At 36.8% G+C, this 19,722-nt stretch overlaps 1 protein-coding gene across 1 annotated transcript in view; it reads left to right on the top strand.

Moving 5' to 3' along the window:
* CPA6 (carboxypeptidase A6) overlaps nt 1–19,722 on the top strand; it is a 267,672-nt gene that overhangs the window by 200,122 nt on the left and 47,828 nt on the right. The window contains exon 6 of the mRNA XM_058528827.1: nt 933–1,037. Within this exon, the coding sequence (XP_058384810.1) occupies nt 933–1,037 (105 nt within the window). The remainder of the gene's footprint in view (nt 1–932; nt 1,038–19,722) is intronic.

The following is a 19,722-nucleotide window of genomic DNA, read 5'->3' as shown; positions in this document are numbered from 1 at the left end:
AGCTTTATCTGCCATTCTTTCTTCAAACCCCAGAAACAGTTCCTCAGATATGGTGGGCTCAGATTCTCTTCCAAGCTTGAAATGCCGTCTTCTAACTTGTCTGCCAGGCAAGCCTCAAGTCTTGCTCAACTATTCAAGTGCCCTTCTTCTGAGAAGCCTTCTTTTATTCCCCAGGAAAATTAGACATAGCATCCCCATGTTCCCAAAGTAACTTAGGCATATTCACATCATAATGATTGATTGCTCTCATGTCTGCCCTCCCCACTAACATATAAATTCCTTTTCATCTTTGAATCTCCAGTGCTGAGCACAATGTCTGACATTGAAAAGGATTTCCTAAAGTATTAGTTGAGTGAATTAATGAATGAATGAAAACTAGATGCCCTATGAATATAATGTCAAATGCTACCTATTGATTACTGGGTTAGAATCCCCCTGTAAGTGATATTGCTATAATAGGATTGTAAAGAAAAAAAATCTGTCACTTGATTCTGCAAATCAAGTTGTTTTGTTTTTCCATTTTGTGTTGTAATGAAATTTGACTTTGTCTGCCTATAAAACATAGCTATTTCTTTAAGTGGTGGAGAGAGGGAGGAGGAGAAAAGAAGGGAGGGAGGGAGGGGAATTTAGCATTTTACTTAACAGTCACATATTATATTAAAATGCAAAAGCAAACCTACTTAAGGGATTGCCCTTTTCCTTATGTATTTTCTAGTTCTTTGACTTGTAATTAGTGTAATAAATTTATTGTTTCTGCATACACAAGCCTGGACTTCTGAAATAGATAGGAAATCTCTTTGTCTTTTTTATGGGTTACCTAATGAACCAAATTATAGTGAAGAATGGTGCTGAAACTTTTATTAAATTATGCTGGTTAGTGAAATCTAAAAATAAAAGCCTGAGTTGGTTACTATGAATACTCTTGTTTTCAGCTGGGCAGAAGATCACGAGCTTACAAAAGAGCTGTCTGGATAGACTGTGGTATTCATGCAAGAGAATGGATTGGTCCTGCCTTTTGTCAGTGGTTTGTAAAAGAAGTGAGTGAAACCCTTTACACAATGTCCATTTCAGCTAATCAGTGCTTCCCATGTGTTTTTATTCTGCTCAAGGAACAAAACTGGAGACTTGAAGCCAGGTATTCAGCAATACCTGACTGAATGATAATAACATCTTGATTTTTGTGGGTCACTTTCATGTTTAGGAGGACCTGTCATAAGCCTGGCTCAGTCTATCCTCACCTCTGCCCTTGGAGGTTGGAATTACCAAACCTCATTACAGACAAAGAACCTGACAAAGTAGGAACCAACCACAGTAGCTGATATATGGCAAAAAGCTAAAAATCCAATTTATGGTGTTCTAGAGCAGTTTCTCATAGGATATTCAGCTTGGAAAATTCTACATCACTTGTCTTCTCCATCCAAATGACCTCACATATGCTATAACAACAAAGAGATGAGCAAGTGATTGCATTTTCCCCTCCTGCTATGGATCTATAATTTAAATACCAAAGACTTTTAGCATCTGTGGATTTAACATTCTCAGTTTCAATATTTTTCAGTGATTCTAACGGTTGATGACTCATAATGATTTCTCGTTTTCTGAAGGCTTCATTTAAATCATAAATCCGAGGCTAGTGTATCGAGTGGGTTCTATCCCAAGAGTGGGCCAACCTCATGGGCCAACATCTTACTATGTTCTGATATTTTTCTATTTCATTGTCAAGAATGCAGTGACTTTCATGGTTTGTTTGTTTTTTTTAACCTTGACATCTTACTTTTTTTTTTTTTTTTTAATTTTTTGTTTATTGCAGTAACATTGGTTTATACCATTGTAAAAGTTTCAGGTGTACATCATTGTACTTCTATTTCTGCATAGATTACATCATGTTCACCACCAAAATACTAATTACAACCCATCACCACACACATGTACCGAATTATCCCTTTCACCCTCCTCCCTCCCCCCTTACCCTCTGGTAACCACCAATCCAATCTCTGTCCCTATGTGTTTGTTTATTGTTGTTATTATCTACTACTTAATGAAGGAAATCATACAATATTTGACCTTCCCCCTCTGACTTATTTCACTTTGCATTATACCCTCAATGTCCATCCATGTTGTCACAAATGGCTGGATTTCATCGTTTCTTATGGCTGAGTAGTATTCCATCGTGTATGTATACCACAGCTTCTTTATCCATTCGTCCCTTGATGGGCACTTAGGTTGCTTCCAAGTCTTGGCTATTGTGAATAACGCTGCAATGAACACAGGGGTGCATGTACCTTTGCAAATTGGTGTTTTCCAACAGACACATGAAAAGATGTTCAAAATCACTAACTATCAGGGAAATGCAAATCAAAACTACAATGAGATATCACCTCACGCCCGTCAGAATGGCTATAATTAACAAGACAGGAAACAACATGTGTTGGAGAGGATGTGGAGAGAAGGGAACTCTCATACACTGCTGGTGGGAGTGTTGTTTTTTTTTTAAAGACTTTTAAGGGGCCGGCCTGGTGGCATAGTGGTTAAGTTCACATACTCCATTTCAGCAGCCCGGGTTCGAGGGTTCAGATCCCAGGCGCAGACATACACACCACTCATCAAGCCATGCTGTGGCAGCATCCCACATACAAAATAGAGGAAGCCTGGCACAGATGTTAGCTCAGGGACAACCTTCCTCAAGCAAAAAGAGGAAGATTGGCAACAGATGTTAGGTCAGGCACAATCTTCCTCACCAAAAAAAAAAAAAAAAACTCTTAAGAGAAAACCACCCCTAAGGAAATGAAGATTCTAAGCCAGAAAATAACCCTACAAATTTCTTTAGACCTTTACTTATAGAAAACCATTAGGGTTACAAAGATATTTAAATATTTCAGTTATATTTCACCATGTCTTTTGGGGAAATTACACGCCCTACTGAGGTTTGTGGTTTTGAGGACTCTCCTAGTTTTGGAAAATATCCCTCACAAATGTCAACAATGTACTAAATTTGCAAAATCTGCCTCTCTGCCACTCCCAAACCCATGAAAGTATCCTTAATTTTATAAGTATTGTGTAACAAAATTTTCAAACTATTCCCACTCAGTGTATTGAGCAATTTATATTCTCTTAAAATACCATTTTATCCTGGTAGGACAAATACAAAAGCTAATAAGAAATTAATTCTATCACCTTGTATTAAATATCCTTGTATACATACAACATATCTGCTGTCTCAAGCTTCAAAAAGAAAAGGGGAAACAATGGTTAAGTACAGAACATCTATTGTTTATAGACTATGGTCTTGTGTATTATTGAAAGACATAAGAATGTATCTCCCAAACATTTTACCTCACTCCCACATATGCAACTTCTTCTTTATTTGTTATAATAATACCTAATATTACTAATACCTAATACCTAAACTTACTTTATTTGTTCATGTGGTTATTGTCTGTCTTTTCCTACCAATGCCAAGGGCAGAGACTCTATCTTGTTCATTGACAAATCCTCAGCACCTAGAACAACACCTGGCACTTAATAAATTTTCAAATATTTGTTGTGAATGGGAATAATGAGAATCCAGTGGTAATGATGTAGAAAGATTTCTGGGAGATGACTTGTCAAATCATCTCATAGGATATGAGTGGTACCAGCTGGATTTTTGCAGTACACAATCTGTACAGCCATATATGGCAGCCCTATAACCCAAGCTAAGTTTCCAAGGAAGAGGAGACAGTGTGTAACCACAGAAAAAGGAAGAGGTATGCATGATGAGAGTCAATTGAGGGTAGTTGATTTTGGAGCGAGACCAAGAAGCATCAATTAAGATTTAGGTTCCATCTCACCAAAGATGAAAGAGAAAAGGCTTCTCCCTCCTCCCTCCTCCACCAGGCCATCTTCAAGCGTACAGATGAGTCTAGACATTTCTGTGCTTCTGCTGCCCTTTCCACACCTCTCTCACTCTCGCCATTTATGGCTGTCACTTGCACCTCCGTTTTATCACTTACGTTTCCCACCTGAGTCAGGGTAGCAACCAGAAATCAAAAAAAGGTGGCCTAAGAGTCACTTGTCCCAGTGTCCTTGTGGAAGCAATGGGGCTGCCAAAATGTGACAGCCACGTGGCAGCAGTGACTGGAGTGGGTCAACATTTACACATTGCGGGCTTATAAGGAATGTCCTTACCTTGCTTTAAAGCTCCCACTACTCGGTGGTGGTGGGAGCAGGGAGAATGGGGATTTCAAAGATTTAAATAACCTTAAACCTGCCAAGCATTGGAACATCATCTTTTACACACTCCTTCCCTTGTTAAATCCTCAGTGTTCCAAAGAAGGCAGGGGTGGCTGGTCCAAGAGGGGGTCTAGGCAGTGTCCCTTCCAGGGGTCAACTCCCTTCCACCACAGAAATCCCATGACCAGTGCCCAGGCTCTTAACTTGTCTAATTTCCATGCCACCTCTGGGGGCACCAGGGAACCTCTGGGCTCTGTCTCTGCCTCCCAGGAGACTCTAGGATGCTATGTCTAGCCCTCTCTTGGCTGATACATGCCACGCGGCCGATTGTCCCCTCTGCATTTGCCCCTTCTTGGCATGTGAGGTTTACGTGAGGCAGCGTCCTCTCAGAGAGACATGCTGAACAAAACAGAGGTCCTCTTTTCTTACATTTTTTTACCCCCATCTGTCAGTGGTTTCTGCCATCTCTTGTTTCCCTGGAGTTTTAACCCCAAGGGAAGAGGCCGGTGTCAGAAGCCAAATTTTGGCTTCTTACCTTTGCTTTCTCTCTTTCTTGGGTGCTTTTCCCCAAACTCAACACCTTAAAACCACAAACATTTCTTACCTGATAGTTTCTGTGGGTCAGCAATTCAGGTGCAGCTTAGCAGGAGCCTCTGCCTCAGGCTACAGTGAAGGTAGCAGCTGGAGCTTCAGTCATCTTGAGACTTGAGGGGGGAGGATCTGCTGAGCTCACTCACAAGGCTGTTGGCAGCCTCAGGTGCTCAGTGGCTGTGAGCCAGAGGCATCAGTTCCTCGCCACGTGGGCCTCTCCATAGGGCAGCTCGCAACACAGCACCTGGCTTCCCTCAGAGCAGATGAGGGAGAGAGTGAGAGAGAGCAGACCCAAGATGGAAACCACAGTGTCTTTGTAATCTAATCTCAGAGTGACATCCCATCACTTTTACCATATTCCGTCCATTAGAAGTGACCGCTAGGTCCAGACCATATTAAAGGGGAGGGCATTACACAAGAGCATGGGTACCAAGAGGTGGGACTCATTGGGGACCACCTTAGAGACTGTCTAACATACCTTCGGGGGGCTTTCCCCACAGCCACTGCTATAATGTTTGCATCCTTACTCAAACGAGAACTGAAAGAAAATATGTCAAGCCCTTCTGGGATCCTAATAGAATAGTAGATTGCATAGAGATTATGTGCACACATTTAGTAGTTAGACAGCCCTGGGTTGGAATGCCAGCTCTGCCATTGACTAGCTGTGTGATTTTGGTAGAGAAGTTGTTTAACCTCTCTGAACCTCAGTAATAATAATATGTGACACATTGGGTTATAGGGAGGATTAAATGATGTAAAAGACTTAATAGAGTGGCTGGCATATAACAAGCACTTAATAAAATCAACTCTTATTACTAGTATCAGCAATTTAGTATTTTTAAATAACCAATGTAAAGAGAATCATTAGAAAGAAAATCAGCAAGATTATGAAAGAACACAACACCACCAGCAATCAATAGGATCTAACAATGTTTATAGATCACTCCACCCAACAACAATAGAATACACATTCTTTTCAAGTTCCTATGCAACATATGCCAAGATTTACCGCATTCTGGGCCAGAAAATAGACCTCACAAATTTAAAGGAACTGAAATCATACAGACTGTGTTCTCTGACCACAGTAAAATCAAACCAGATATCGATAGCAGAAAGATAACAGGAAAACCTCCAAACACCTGGAAATTCACATGCTTCTAAATTATCCATGGGTCAAAGATAAAATCTCAAGAGAAATAAAAAAATATACATGGAACTGAATGAAAACAAAAATACAACATATCAAAATTTGTGGTGCACAGCTAAAACAATGCTGAGAGGGAAATTTATAGCACTAAATGCATACATTAGAAAAGAGAGAAAGTCTCAAAACACTAATCTAAGCTCTCAGTTCAAGAACCTAGAAAAAGAGTAGAAAATAAAATCAAAGCATGCAGAAGAAAGGAAGTAATATAGATAAGAGCAGAAATCAATGCAATTGAAAACAGAACATCATTAGCGAAATTAATGAAACAAAGAGCTGAGTCTTGAAAAAAAATCAATGAAATTAACAAAGTTCTTGAAAGGAGAGACAAAGAAAAAAGACAGAAGATACAAATTAACAATGTCAGAAATAAAAAGGGGAATATCACCACAGACCCTGCAGATATTGAAAAGATAATAAAAGAATACTATGAATAACTGTATACATAATAAATGTGACAACTTAGACAAAATAGATCAATGAATTGAAAAACACAAACTACCACAACTAATCTATTATGAAACAGATAATTTGGATATTACTATTAAGGACCCTGAATTCATGATTTTAAAATTAAAAAAAAAAAACGAAATCTCCAGACTCAGATGGTTTCACTGAAGAATTCTACCGAATGTTTAAAGAAAAATTAACACCAATACTACACAATCTCTTTCATAAAATAGAAGAGAGAACACTTCCAATTCATTTTATGAATCTAGTACTACCCTGATACCAAAATCAGATAAATACAGTAGGAAAAAAGAAAGCTAAAACAATATCCCTCATGAAAATAGATTCACGAATCCTTAACAAAATATTAATAAATAAGGGCCAGCCCAGTGGCCTAGTGATTAAGTTCAAGTGCTCCACTTCAGCACCCTGGGGTTCGCAGGTTTGGATCGTCAAGCCATGCTGTGGTGGCATCCCACATACAAAATAGAGGAAGATTGGCACACACGTTAGCTCAGCAACAATCTTCCTCAAGCTAAAAGAGGAAGATTGGCAACAGATGTTAGCTCAGGGCCACTCTTCCTCACCAAAAGAAAAAAAATAATAATAATATATATATATATATATATATATATAAAATAACAAATAGAATTTAGAAATCTATAAAAATAATTAACACCATGACCAACTGGGGTTAACTTCAGGGATGCAAGCCTGGTTCAGTATTTGAAAGTTAATCAATGTAATCTACCATAAGAACAGGCTAAAGAAGAAAAATCAAATAATCTTATCAATTGACACAGAAAAAGCATTTGGTAAAATTCAACAACAGATTCATGACAAAACCTCTCAGAAAAATAAGAATAGAGGGGAACTTCCTCAACTTTATATAGAACATCTACAAAAATCCTACAGCAAACATTATACTTAATGGTAAATGACTAAATACAGGTAAAGATCCGCTCTCACCACTCTTAATTAACATAGGGCTGAAAGTTCTAGTCAGTGCAAGGCAAGAAAAGGAAATAAAAGGCGTACAGATTAGAAAGGAATAAATAAAATCATTCTATTTGTAGGTGACATGATTGTCTACATAGAAAATCCCAAGGAATCTACAGAAAAATTCATAGAATGAGTGAATTCAGTGAGATCACAGGATACAAGATAAACATACAAAAATCTATTGTATTTCCCTATACTAGCAATGAACAGGTGGATGCTGAAATTAAAAATACAATGCCATTTATAATTACCAAAAAAAATGAAATACTTAGGACTAAATCTAACAAAACATGTACATACAGGACTTATATGCTGAAAACTACAAAACACTAGTGAAATAAATCAAACAAAATCTAAATAAATGGAAAGACATACTGTATTCATGGATTGAAGGACTAGATATAGTAAAGATGTCAGTTCTCCCCAAATTGATATACAGGTTTAATGTAATTCCTATAAAAATTTCAGCAAGACTTTTTGTAGATATAGGTAAGATTATTTTAAAATTTGTATAAAAAGGCAAAGGAACTAGAAGAGCTAAAACTATTTTGAAAGAGATTCATTCTACCCAATTTCAAGACATATTATAATGCTACAGTAATCAAAAATGTGTGGTGTTGGTGAAGAGATAGATAAATGGAACAGAAGTGAGGGCCCTGAATTAGACCTACACAAATATGCCCAGCTGATTTTCAACAAAAGTGCAAAAGAAGTTCGATGGGGGAAAGATAGACTTTTCAAAATGATGCTGGAGCAAGTAGACTTCCATAGGCAAAAAAATGAACCCCGACCTAAGACTCATACCTTATACAAAAATTAATTCAAAATAGATCACAGACTTAAATGTAAAATGAAAAATTATAAAACTTTTAGAAAAAAACATAGGAAAAAAATCTTCAGGATCTAAAGCTGGGCAGAATCCTCAGACTCGACACCAAAAGACTTTCCATAAAAGGAAAAGTTGATAAATTGGATGTTATCAAACTTAATCAAAATTAAAAACGCTTGCTGTGTGGAAGACCCTGTTAAGAGGATGAAAAAGACAAACTACAAACTGGGAGAAAATATACGCAAACCACATATCCTATAAAGGACTCATATTTGGAGTACATAAACTCAAAACTTGCAATAAAGAAGCATGCGATCCAATTAGGAAAGGGCAAAAGACATAAAGAGACATTTCACCAAAGAGTATACAGATGGCAGAAAAGCACACAAAGATGCCATTAGGTCAATTCAAACTAAAACCACAATGAGCTACCACTATACATCTATCAGAATGGCTAAAATTAATCCTATATATATAAATGGGAGGGGGGACAGGGAGGCAGAGGGAGAGACCACCACCAAACGCTGGAGAGGATGTGGAAAAACTGGATCACTCATACATTTCTGGTGGGAATGTAAAATGATAGAGCTACTCTTGAAAACAGTTAACAGTTTCTTTTAAAACTAAACATGCAACTACCATATGACCCAGTAATTGTACTCTTGCCATTTATCCCAGAGAAATTAAAACTTAAGTTTTCTCAAAAACCTGTACACAAATGTTTATAGCAGCTTTATTTATAATAGCCAAAAACTGGAAACAATCCAGATATCCTTCAGTGGGCAAAAGGTTAAACAAATTAGTACATGCATACCGTGGAAAACTACTCAGCAATAAAAAAGAGCAAACTAGGGAAACACAACAACCGGAATGACTCTCCAGAGAATTATGCTGATTGAAAAACCAATCCCAAATAGATATATACTGTATGATTTCATTTATATAATGTTCTTGAAGTGATAAAATTATAGAAACAGAGAACAGGTTAGTGGTTGCTGGGGGTTAAGGAGAGTTGGAGGTGGGAAGAAAGTAGATGTGGCTACAAAGGCATCACGAGGGGTCCTTGTGGGGATCGGAAGGTTCTGTGTCTTGCCTGTATCAATGTCAGTAGCCTGATGGTGATATTGTACTATAGTTTTGCAAGATGTAACCATTGGTGGAAAGTGGGTAACGGGTACACAGGATTTCTCTGTATTAATTCTTGTAATGTGAATCTACATTTATCTCAAAATAAAAAATTTGCTATAAAAATAATAGCCAGGTCTCCATACTCCTGGGTTCCATTCTCTTTGGAACCAGGTGCTATCTGTCTCTTGCCTAGAGAATCAGAGGCAATTTCATCCCTGCTCTCTTCTCTGCTGTATAATCCTCATCAACTGCCCCTGACTCTCTGTGCCATGGAAACCAGAAGTACCAAGACATGAGCCTGGATCCAAATGTCCCTCTCTTCTCTGGCCAGCTTGACTATCCCACGCCATGCCCTAAGAGCACTTCCGCTTCTGCTCCCCACTCCAATTTAGTAGATGGGTCCCTGAATGTCTTCAACACACAAGGCGCAGAAAACAGTAATACAGAAACAAACCACCTGGCTTAAATGACTGGTGAGCCAGGCTTGATCATTTTATTTTTAAGATTGCTCAAATGAATTCATTATCTCAACATATAACTGATAATTGTATTCATTATCTCAGCATATAACTGCTGGTTGGCAGACATTTTTTAAATGCTAAATACACAATAAAATTGTGGGTTTTTATCTTTTAAGTTGAAAATCATTTAATTATGTTGAAAAATATAGAGCCATCATTTTTTATTTCAGTACATGCTGTTTCTGTCTTTTTTCTAGTATTCATATCACAAATTTTTATATCTTATAAGCGAAATAAAGGAAACAAATAGAGGTACTCTTGGATAGCAAAATCTTTCTCTTGTTAAATGCTTGTCTATACCAGGTCAGCAGAACCATTACTAATGTTATATTTATAGTACTGTGGGGTTTTTTGGGGGGGAAGGAAAAGAGGGAGTAGATATGGTGGACTTACTATTGAAATGTGTACTACAGATGCCCCTTCACCATGAAACCAAAAAGGAGCTTTAAGGAACACCACCTTTGGTGATAAAGTTTTCTTAAATTTGTCATGAGCCAAGAGGGATGATACAGACAGTAAATTGATCAAAGAAAGAAAACTACAATAGATATATAAGGAGAAGGAAACAGAGATAAATATATAGAACTTGGAGGTTATCTTTCTGCAAAAGAGAACAGATATTATTTACAGGAGAGTAAGAGACTTAAATCTGAGGGCAAATAAAAGTCAGAGAACAAAGAAAATAGCAATTAGAGACTTAGGAAAAGAGACACTCAAAAAGCTTAAAAGTAATGGACTTCAAAATTAAATTACAAAGCAAAATACTAAGTTAAAAATAGTGTTATAAACAGTTTAGCAGTTCCTCAGAAAGTTAAAAATAGAGTGACAATGTGACCCACTCCTGTGTATATAATCAAGAGAAATGAAGACATATATCCACACAGAAACTTGTACATGAATGTTCTTAACATTATTCATAATAGCCAAAAAGTGGAAGCAACTCAAATGTCCATCAACTGGTGAATAGAGAAACAAAATGTGGTATATCCATACAATGGAATATTGTTCAATGATGAAAGGAACGGAGTATAATACAAGCTACAACAGGGATGAAGCTTACAAACATGCTAAGTGAAATAAGCCAGACACAAAAGGCCTCATGTTATGTCATTCCATTTATATGAAATGTCCAGAATAGGCAAAGCCATAGAAACAGGAAGTAGATTAGTGGTGGCCAGGGAATGGGGTAAGAGGGGAATTGGGAGTGACGACTAACAGATATGCTGTTTCTTTTTGGGATAGTGATAGTGATTGCACAGATAGTGATGATAGTGAGTGATTGCATCAGATAGTGATGATGATTGTACAATATTATGAATATACTAAAAACCACTGAACTGTACACTTTAAAATGGTGAATTTTGTTATACGAATTACATCTCAATAAAAAAAGGAATAAAGTGCTGATACATGCTACAACATTGATGAACCTTGAAAACACTAGGCTAAGTGAAAGAAGGCAATCACAAAAGACCACATATTACACAATTCCACATATTTATATGCAATGTCCAAAGCAGGCAAATTTATAGAAACAGTAGTTTAGTGATTGCCTATGGCTGGGGAGAAAGGAGTGGCTTGGGGAGTTGATACCTAAAGGATATGAGATTTATTTTTTGGATGATGAAAATATTCTAAAATTATACAGTGATGGTTGCACAACTCTGTGAATATACTAAAAATCACTGAATTATACACTTTAAAAGGATGAATTATAAGATGTGTGAATTGTATCCCAATAAAGCTGTTATTTTTAAAATTAAAGTTAAGTAGAATTCCCCTAGAAGATATTTATATTGATCAGTCCAACAATTTCCCGTTGATCACTACATTTTCAGCACTCTGCTAGCGTGATTGGGGTCAGCAGAAATATGAGTCATGGTCCCTGCACTCAAGGAGTCTACGTTCTGTTTGAGGAGCAATATTTATGTGCAAGAAACAATGGTAAACAACATAAAACAGTGTATCTTTGGGGATTAAATTATATTGACTATAGTAACTGAAGGAATTTAGGAATCAGAGAAATCCATGAGACTTGGGAAGAAGACACGTTTTGGGGAAGATTTGAGGAGGTGTGTCTCGTTAGGCCTTGACTGAGGAGCAGGAATTTGATCAGGGAGATAAAAGAGTGTTCTAAGAAAGAAAAAAGACTAATGTTGAGAACATGGCGTATGGGTGGTTGTAGATTCATGAATCTGTGTGAGTAGATTCTAATGCAATATGAGACTGAATGAAAAATTATACTTAGCCTTGGAAGCCAAACAGAGTTTAGTCCAATAAAGTAAAATGAGAAAACACTGATATGTAGTGAAAAGTATGTGTCATTGTCAGAAAGTTTAAAGATGAAAGGCAATGAGATATGAATGAAAGAAAGAAGGACGAGTCCAGAGGAAGGGTGACCAAATAGAAGTTTTTAGGGCAGGAATCTACACATGGACATGGAAGGAAGAGTGGATGGAGGAATGGAAAGTAAAGAAAGCATATACATAGTTCAAAGAAAGATTCATTCATTCTACCAAATGCTTAGTGAGCACTTCTTTCTATGTGAAGGCAGCTTGCTAAGTCCTGTAATGGTACAAGTACTGTACTGTCAAGTATAAGACGTTAACCCTTTCCTCAACTCATTTACAATTCTACTGGGGAGATGACACACAAACACAGACGATAACACCAATAAAAGAAGTCTTTAGGAATTAATAATCAGCTTAATATAGGGATGAAAGTGCAGGATAGGTCCAAGATGGCAAGATGACCAAGAGAGTGATGGTGTCATTGAAGTTGAGGGAGCTTCAGTTGAAGTGTTGGCAGTATCATTAGTTAGAAGGGAAGAAGTCAACGCAACAGTACATTAAACAGGTTAAATGACTGATTTATTCAACAAATGATTACTAAGTGCCTACCACGCGCCAGGCCAGGCACTGTTAATGCACTGTGGATCCTGGGGAGGAAGAGGAAGGACCATTAATAACTGTGCTCTCACACAACTTGAATCTCATGGACTAAAAGAATGACATACTCTCTAATGAGAGGTTAAAGAGATTCAGTAAGCAGCCAAAATGAATGAATACCTAATTCACAGGCTTACTTTGGGCAGCAGATGTCCAGGAATAAATTCTAATGATTTTTGCCCACAATAGCAAAGTTGTATCTAAGTTCTTTTCTTGTCTGTATTGCTTAATCTGGTAAGAAGAGACGGGAAAAGGACAGAAAATTGTAGCAGTTCACCAATGAAGTTCTGGCACAAGTTCGGAAGGAGTAATATTGATATATTGGGGTAGCCAAGAATTTTCAGTAGCAGCCCATTTTCACATCTTTTTATTTTTTAATTGTGAAAATGTCACTTAATTCTTTGTTGCCAATGCAGATGGAACAGCATTTGCTTCATTTCTCAGAATCGTCTCCAACTGAATGAAGCAATTTGGGCTGTGTTCACTTTTGAAAGTTTGAAATTGCTAATCTCCTGGATTGAATATCTCAAGCCATGGCTGGTGCTAGCTAGACCAGAGTTATGAATAGCACTTAACTTTTGCCTGAAATAAGTCCACATTGCTGGGGTAAATTTGACCAGAGTCTTTATTCATAGAATACAATAGTCCCTCCTTATCCACAAGGGATACATTCTAAGACCCCTAGTGGATGCCTGAAACCACAGATGGTACTGAAACCTATACATACTATGTTTTTTCCTGTACTAAGCATTTATCACTCACTGTGGCCATAACTTTTGCAGTTTGAGGTGTGACAGCAAAATTAGAACAAATTTCTTTTCCCTTCTTCGCAATGGATAAAAGATTCATTCCTACTGTAGATCTTAGCAACCTCAGCATACAATTTTTTTTCTTTCCTTATTAAGTCAAGAACTTTCAAATTTTCACTTAAAGGAAGGACTTGATGGCTTCTCTTTGACATATCCAAAATTGCCAGTCTTGCCCTTTGAGGCCATTATTAAGTAAAATAAGGGTTATTTGAACACAACCACTGCAGTACCGTGACAGTTGATCTGATAACTGAGATGGCTACAAAGTCTAATGGGCGGGTAGCCTATACAGTGTGGATACACTGGACAAAGAGATGATTCACCTCCTGGGCAGGATGGCACAAGATTTCATCAGGCTATTCAGAACAGCACAGAATTTAAAATTTATTAATTGTTTATTTCTGGAATTTTCCATTTAATGTTTTCTGACTGCAGTTGACCACAGGTAACTGAAACTGCAGAAAGCAAAACCGGGGATAAGAGAGGACTATTGTATTTAGAAAGTAACTTGGGGAAATATTATTTGGTTTTCAAGTGAGGAAGACATTCCAAGCACAAAAGCAAAGGAGGAAGGCATAAAGGAAATAATTGATAGCCCTGACTTCATAAAATATCTTAGAGCCATATTTAATGATGTGGGAAGCTGTCCATGACATGCTGCTATATCAAAAAAAGCCAGCATGGGCGTTATAATGTCAACGTTGTAAAATACATATCCAAGAAACATATACATGAGAAATACACTAAATGCTAAAAGAATTATGGGTGATTTTTATTTTCTTCTTTATGTTTTTCCAAATTTTCTGTATTAAATAGAACCAAAAATGATATTTTTAAAACAAATTTAATCCAGCCAGAACTGAATACATTTCATTCTCAGACTAAACTCATTTATGCTTGAGTCATATATCCCTACAGGTATTTTAGAATCAGTTGTTGAATTCTATTTAACTCAGTGGCAGATGAAAAATAAAGCAAGGGTTTGTGAGAAGATGATCCACAGGCAAATTGGTGAACGAAAATGGTCTGAAATGGAGAATTCTTCCAGACTTTGAAGAAGTATAATATACAGGTGGATCTAATTTGATCTTGTTACAGAAAGGCAGCAGCTCACAAAAAAAGAAAAAGAGAGAGAAAAGAAAATCTTCCTTAGTGTCCCAGGTGATCCACAGTATTCCTCTGCTGCTACATAATGTGAAACCTCACCCTTCCAGGCCCAGCCTGATTACACTGGAAAACCACCTCCATTACACATTCCCACTCATCTACACTTGGCACTAGTGATAGCTATTCTTGGTGCCAAAATCTGGCATGTGATTCAGATGTGCTATGTAGATAATCAAATAGCCAAAAATAGAAATAGGAGACTTCAGGGAAGGGAGTTATTTTCTAAGAACCAGCTGATGATTCTGAGCAAGATGAGTAGTAGTATGTGGAGGCTATGGTGGGTTGGGTGTATAAGGCACAGACTAAGGAAGACTTGGAGCAGTGGCTGTGGGAGAAGTCCTCCAACTGGGAAGACTTTCCAGAATGGGAAGGCTCTTTCTGCCAGGACTCAAGAGCTTTCCAAGGAATACTCTTCCCAAGGACAATCATTTCTTTCAGTCTCATTATGTCTTGGTTATTAAAGGTAAAAATATAATATAAACCCTCAAATGTAGATGTGAAATTCAATCAAAGTTTTGGTTAAGAAATGCATCACTAGAGGTAAACCTTTTAAAAAAGAGAACTTAAATCATATGTATAAAATGTGCCAAAAGCCAGCGATAAATAAGTAATTGAAAAGCCCAGATCAAATATCTAATGAGTTCAGTCGAGTAAGCAAATAAGTCTTTGTCCTTAATTGCATAATAAAAAATACTTCATCATGGGGCCAGCCCGGTGGCCTAGCAGTCAAGTGAGCACGCTCCGCTTCGGTGGCCCAGGATTTGCAGGTTCAGATCCCAGGCGCACACTATCGCACCACTTGTCAAGCCATTCTGTGGCAGCGTCCCATATAAAGTAGAGGAATACGGGCATGGATGTTAGCCCAGGGCTAGTCTTCCTTACTAAAAAAAAAAAAAAAAAAGTTCATCATATAAAAATAATCTGCATTTTTTAAGTTGTCTGACTTTGTTCACTGCCATTCCTAGTATTTATAATATTTTTATTTGTTTTCTGCCAGCCTTTTAGTACCTTGAACTCCCCATACTCTCCCATCCTTCTCATCCTCCCCAATCTTCTCTTTAAGGCTTTGCATCCTCCAGCCTAGCTCTTTCTCCTCTTCTATTCAGTTTATAACGTCTTATACATACGACGGTCTATATTAATGTTTGTTCAATTTAATTTAATTGAAATCCGTCGCATCCATTTACTCCACCATCCAATATCTGAGAATGTTCTGGGCTTATTTATATAGGCAGTCCTTGCTTTTCCTGCATGGTAGTGCAGGGCTGTGAAGTGACTATGCAAGCTGAAGCCATAAAAGTCTACCTTAACAGGGAAAATTGTGTGTGTTCTATGAGCTTGACGTATTTTTGTCAAAAGATTAAAAACTCCCTTACTCTGTTATAAATAGGTAGGGAAATGACCAAAAAATAGCAAAACTAATATTTATTACACTGTAATTATTAGAAATACTGATAAGGAAAATGTCTTATTTCTTTGTAAAAAAAAGAAAAACCTTATCATGAGTAGTTTGGACAGTGCTTGCCTTGTCATTATATAACTTACAGCATGAAGTGAGCATTTTTTTACACCTGGGCAAATTGTCATTGCTCCTTTCTGAGTTTGAATCAGCTTCCAATATTTTTTTCCTTTGTGCTTTCAATGTTGTAAAGTATCTTTGATCACATTAAAGAGTTTCTTTAATGTGAAATGTTGACAAAATCATTTCTTATGGAACATCTCCTCCTTTTCATCACAACCACTTTTCTCATTCAGGTTGGTAAGTTTGTCTTCATTAAGTTCCTCTGGCTGCATATCTAGAGTTGAATGGTGGCAGTGTTAACATTCCTGTGGTCAGCTATTTCTTCTATAACTCTGTTTACATTTGATTCAAATTTCACCTCTCCGCTATCACTTTTCATTTCCTTGCTGCACTTTAATCTTTGTTGGCCAATCTCCGCTTACCATCATCTATTTTTGTAAAATGCTACATAGGTTTATCCCTGGCAGACAACGGGGCAACACAGCTATACACTTAGCTGTCTATGTGTGAACTGAATAACAAATGCACAGTGACCAATCACTCACCGACAGACTTTAAAAGAAGTGGCATAGTTGGTGACAGATCTTGATGGGCATCTGTTATTTACATAGTGATTTGTAGACTAAAGATCTAGCAGTGGTAACCGAAATGTGAACTGTACTTGTTGGAGGACTGATGTTCTTTGACTAAACTATGGTAACTGAAATTTGTGTATATTGGAGCCATGCAAATTGAGGGTGCCTGTACTTTCTCTTTGGTAGGTAAAAGATTTTTACACAATAGATTTTCATAATGCCACAAAGTTGGTCCTGACCGCTACTCTGTTGGTCCTGAGTAAATACAATCAACCGTTGTTATTAGGCTATCTCGGTGTAAAAGTTCTAGAAATGTGAGGTGGCATTAGGGAAAAGTAGGGTGGACATGCATCTAACGTTATATTGTTCGTGGTGACACAAAACATTTCAAATATTTATCTGTATCTCTTATTCAAAGATATAGATTAATATATAACATTTTTCAATTGTCACCTGCCTTGTTAGTCAATCTCCAGGCAGTTCTAAGTATAAATTATCTAAGTATAAAAATAACTAGACTTTACAAGATTAGCATATAATTTTCCAGTTCTCCATCCTTCACTCACATAGCCTTTTGCTCATGTTGCTTTCAAACTATTATTTAGTTACCCTTTTGTATTTAATGAGCTTTTCATAGTATGACATCAAATATCTTTATAGATTAAGCTCCCTTTTTAAAATTTCCCTGGAAACTCTCTCCTGCTCTAATTAATTCTCCTAGTATTGAATTTTAAATACCTTCTGTAAGTCAAAATGCATCCATTTTGGTGCTACAACTTTTTTCCATCCTAAATAATTTTACTCTGCTCCAGTCCAAGTGAGGATATTCTTCAGTTTGACTGGTGATTGTGCCCTCCCTTTGGCTCAGCTGTAACATGCGTAGTTCTCCCAGTGTGCCCTTCACTGAATGTGGGGTTATTACTTTTAGGGTCTCTATAGTGATTCTAGAAGAAAAATAAAAATAATGGAAAATATAAAAACTACCTTTTTAAAAGCCAGTAACACCGATCCTCAAAAAAATGCCCCAACATTGCCAGTTGTCATGGGGATCTAAGAAAGCAACAGCCAACCAAGTAAATCCAAAAACAGTGAAAAGGAGGGAAAGTTTTGGACCTCACTTTGTCACACCACACAAAGACTTTAGTAATTGCGAAAATCTTCTTCAAATTTAACCAAAGTTTATTTGGTGAATTCTGGTATATGACATGTATATCTTTATGGGGAAGCCAAAATGGTCTTGGTAGGTGGCAAATACCAAATAGATTCATTCTTTGTCTTTCTTAATCAAGTTCAGAAGTTCCCTAACCTAATACTAAACATATCATTCTCCTAGCAGAAGATAATACTCCAAACTTTCTCTGATATTTTTTAATTGAAAATCAAAATCCATTTCGGTGAAGTCTTCTTAAAATAAATTGATGAAGGTGAGTGTAATACCTAAAGACTGCCACACTGAGGCGTATGGTGCATTGTTTTGTGACTGGCTTTCAGATCACGACTACTTGTCTTCCTCCTAAGCAACAATAGTCAAGAAATTAAACTTGTCAAGCCCAGATGGAACTTGATTAGCAGGCTTCTCCTTTTCTGTATGTATGGGTGGTGTGAACTGATTGCTCAAGTGTCCTACACATTAGAAGGAATGTGGTTCTTTATGGTTAGCATATGTTAGAATGATGGAAAATAGAAAGTCACATGGTCATCTTTTTTCTAGAAACTCCACCTAAACCATAAAAGAGAAATGATCTACGTCCTATTACTTAAACCTTTCAAGCAAGGAGGTCTCTCTGTCGTCCTATTCAGTAGTGAACAGTCATCACATTGTGATCATTCTCACTTTGTCTGACCAGATGGAGAATGGCTGCAATTCTTAGCGAGTTATAAAAATCACAAATATAGCATATGCAATACAATGACACCCTGTTTATTTGTCAGAGGAAGAACATGTTCTGGCAAGTCTTAGAAATTAAATCCACTCCAGAATAGAATACCAGAGAACAGCTTCCTTATTTAATATATTATTTGGAAATGAAGAACTTCAAAATGAGGTCAGGTTAATGGTCTCAAAATACATAAAACAAAATTTGACAGAATTATAAGAAAAAGTGACAAATCTAAAATAATGTGAGTTTTTTTAACACGACTCTTAGTGATTAAGACAGCAGATAGACAGAATTTTTAGTAAGAATATAGATAATATAACAATGTAATTAATAAACTTAATCTAATAAACACATATAGAATCCATACCCAATAATTAGAGAATGCACATTCTTTTCAAGCACATTTGGAACATTTGCAGAAATTGACTATATACTAAGCCACAAAGCAAGGTTCAAGAAATACCAAAGAATCTATATCATGCAGACCATATTCTCTGACTGTAATGCAGTTGTTAAAAATTATTTATAAAAATATGACTTAAGAAAACTGAAATATTTTAAAATATAAAAATATTTATAAATATCTCATGGTTTAAAGAAATCAAGGAACATTTTCAACATAGTTGAATGGAAACAAAACTATTATATATCAAAACATATAGACTGTAGCTGATGTCGTACTGAAGGGGAATTTATAGTTTTAAATGTACATATTAGAAAAGAATAAGGTCTCCAAACTAATGAGCTGAGCTCTCAATTCAAGAAATTAGAAAAGGAAAAAGAGAATCAACAAAAGAAAGAAACAATAAGGAGCAGAAATCAGTGAAACAGGAAGCAAAGATAGATCTTCCCTATTGTATCATTTTTTAATATTTTATTAATGT

This window comes from Diceros bicornis, chromosome 33 (assembly GCF_020826845.1).
Source record: "Diceros bicornis minor isolate mBicDic1 chromosome 33, mDicBic1.mat.cur, whole genome shotgun sequence".
In the NCBI taxonomy this organism is placed as follows: Eukaryota; Metazoa; Chordata; class Mammalia; order Perissodactyla; family Rhinocerotidae; genus Diceros; species Diceros bicornis.
The sequence above is the reverse complement of the archived record's forward strand: the minus strand, read 5'-3'. Positions and strand labels throughout refer to the sequence as shown.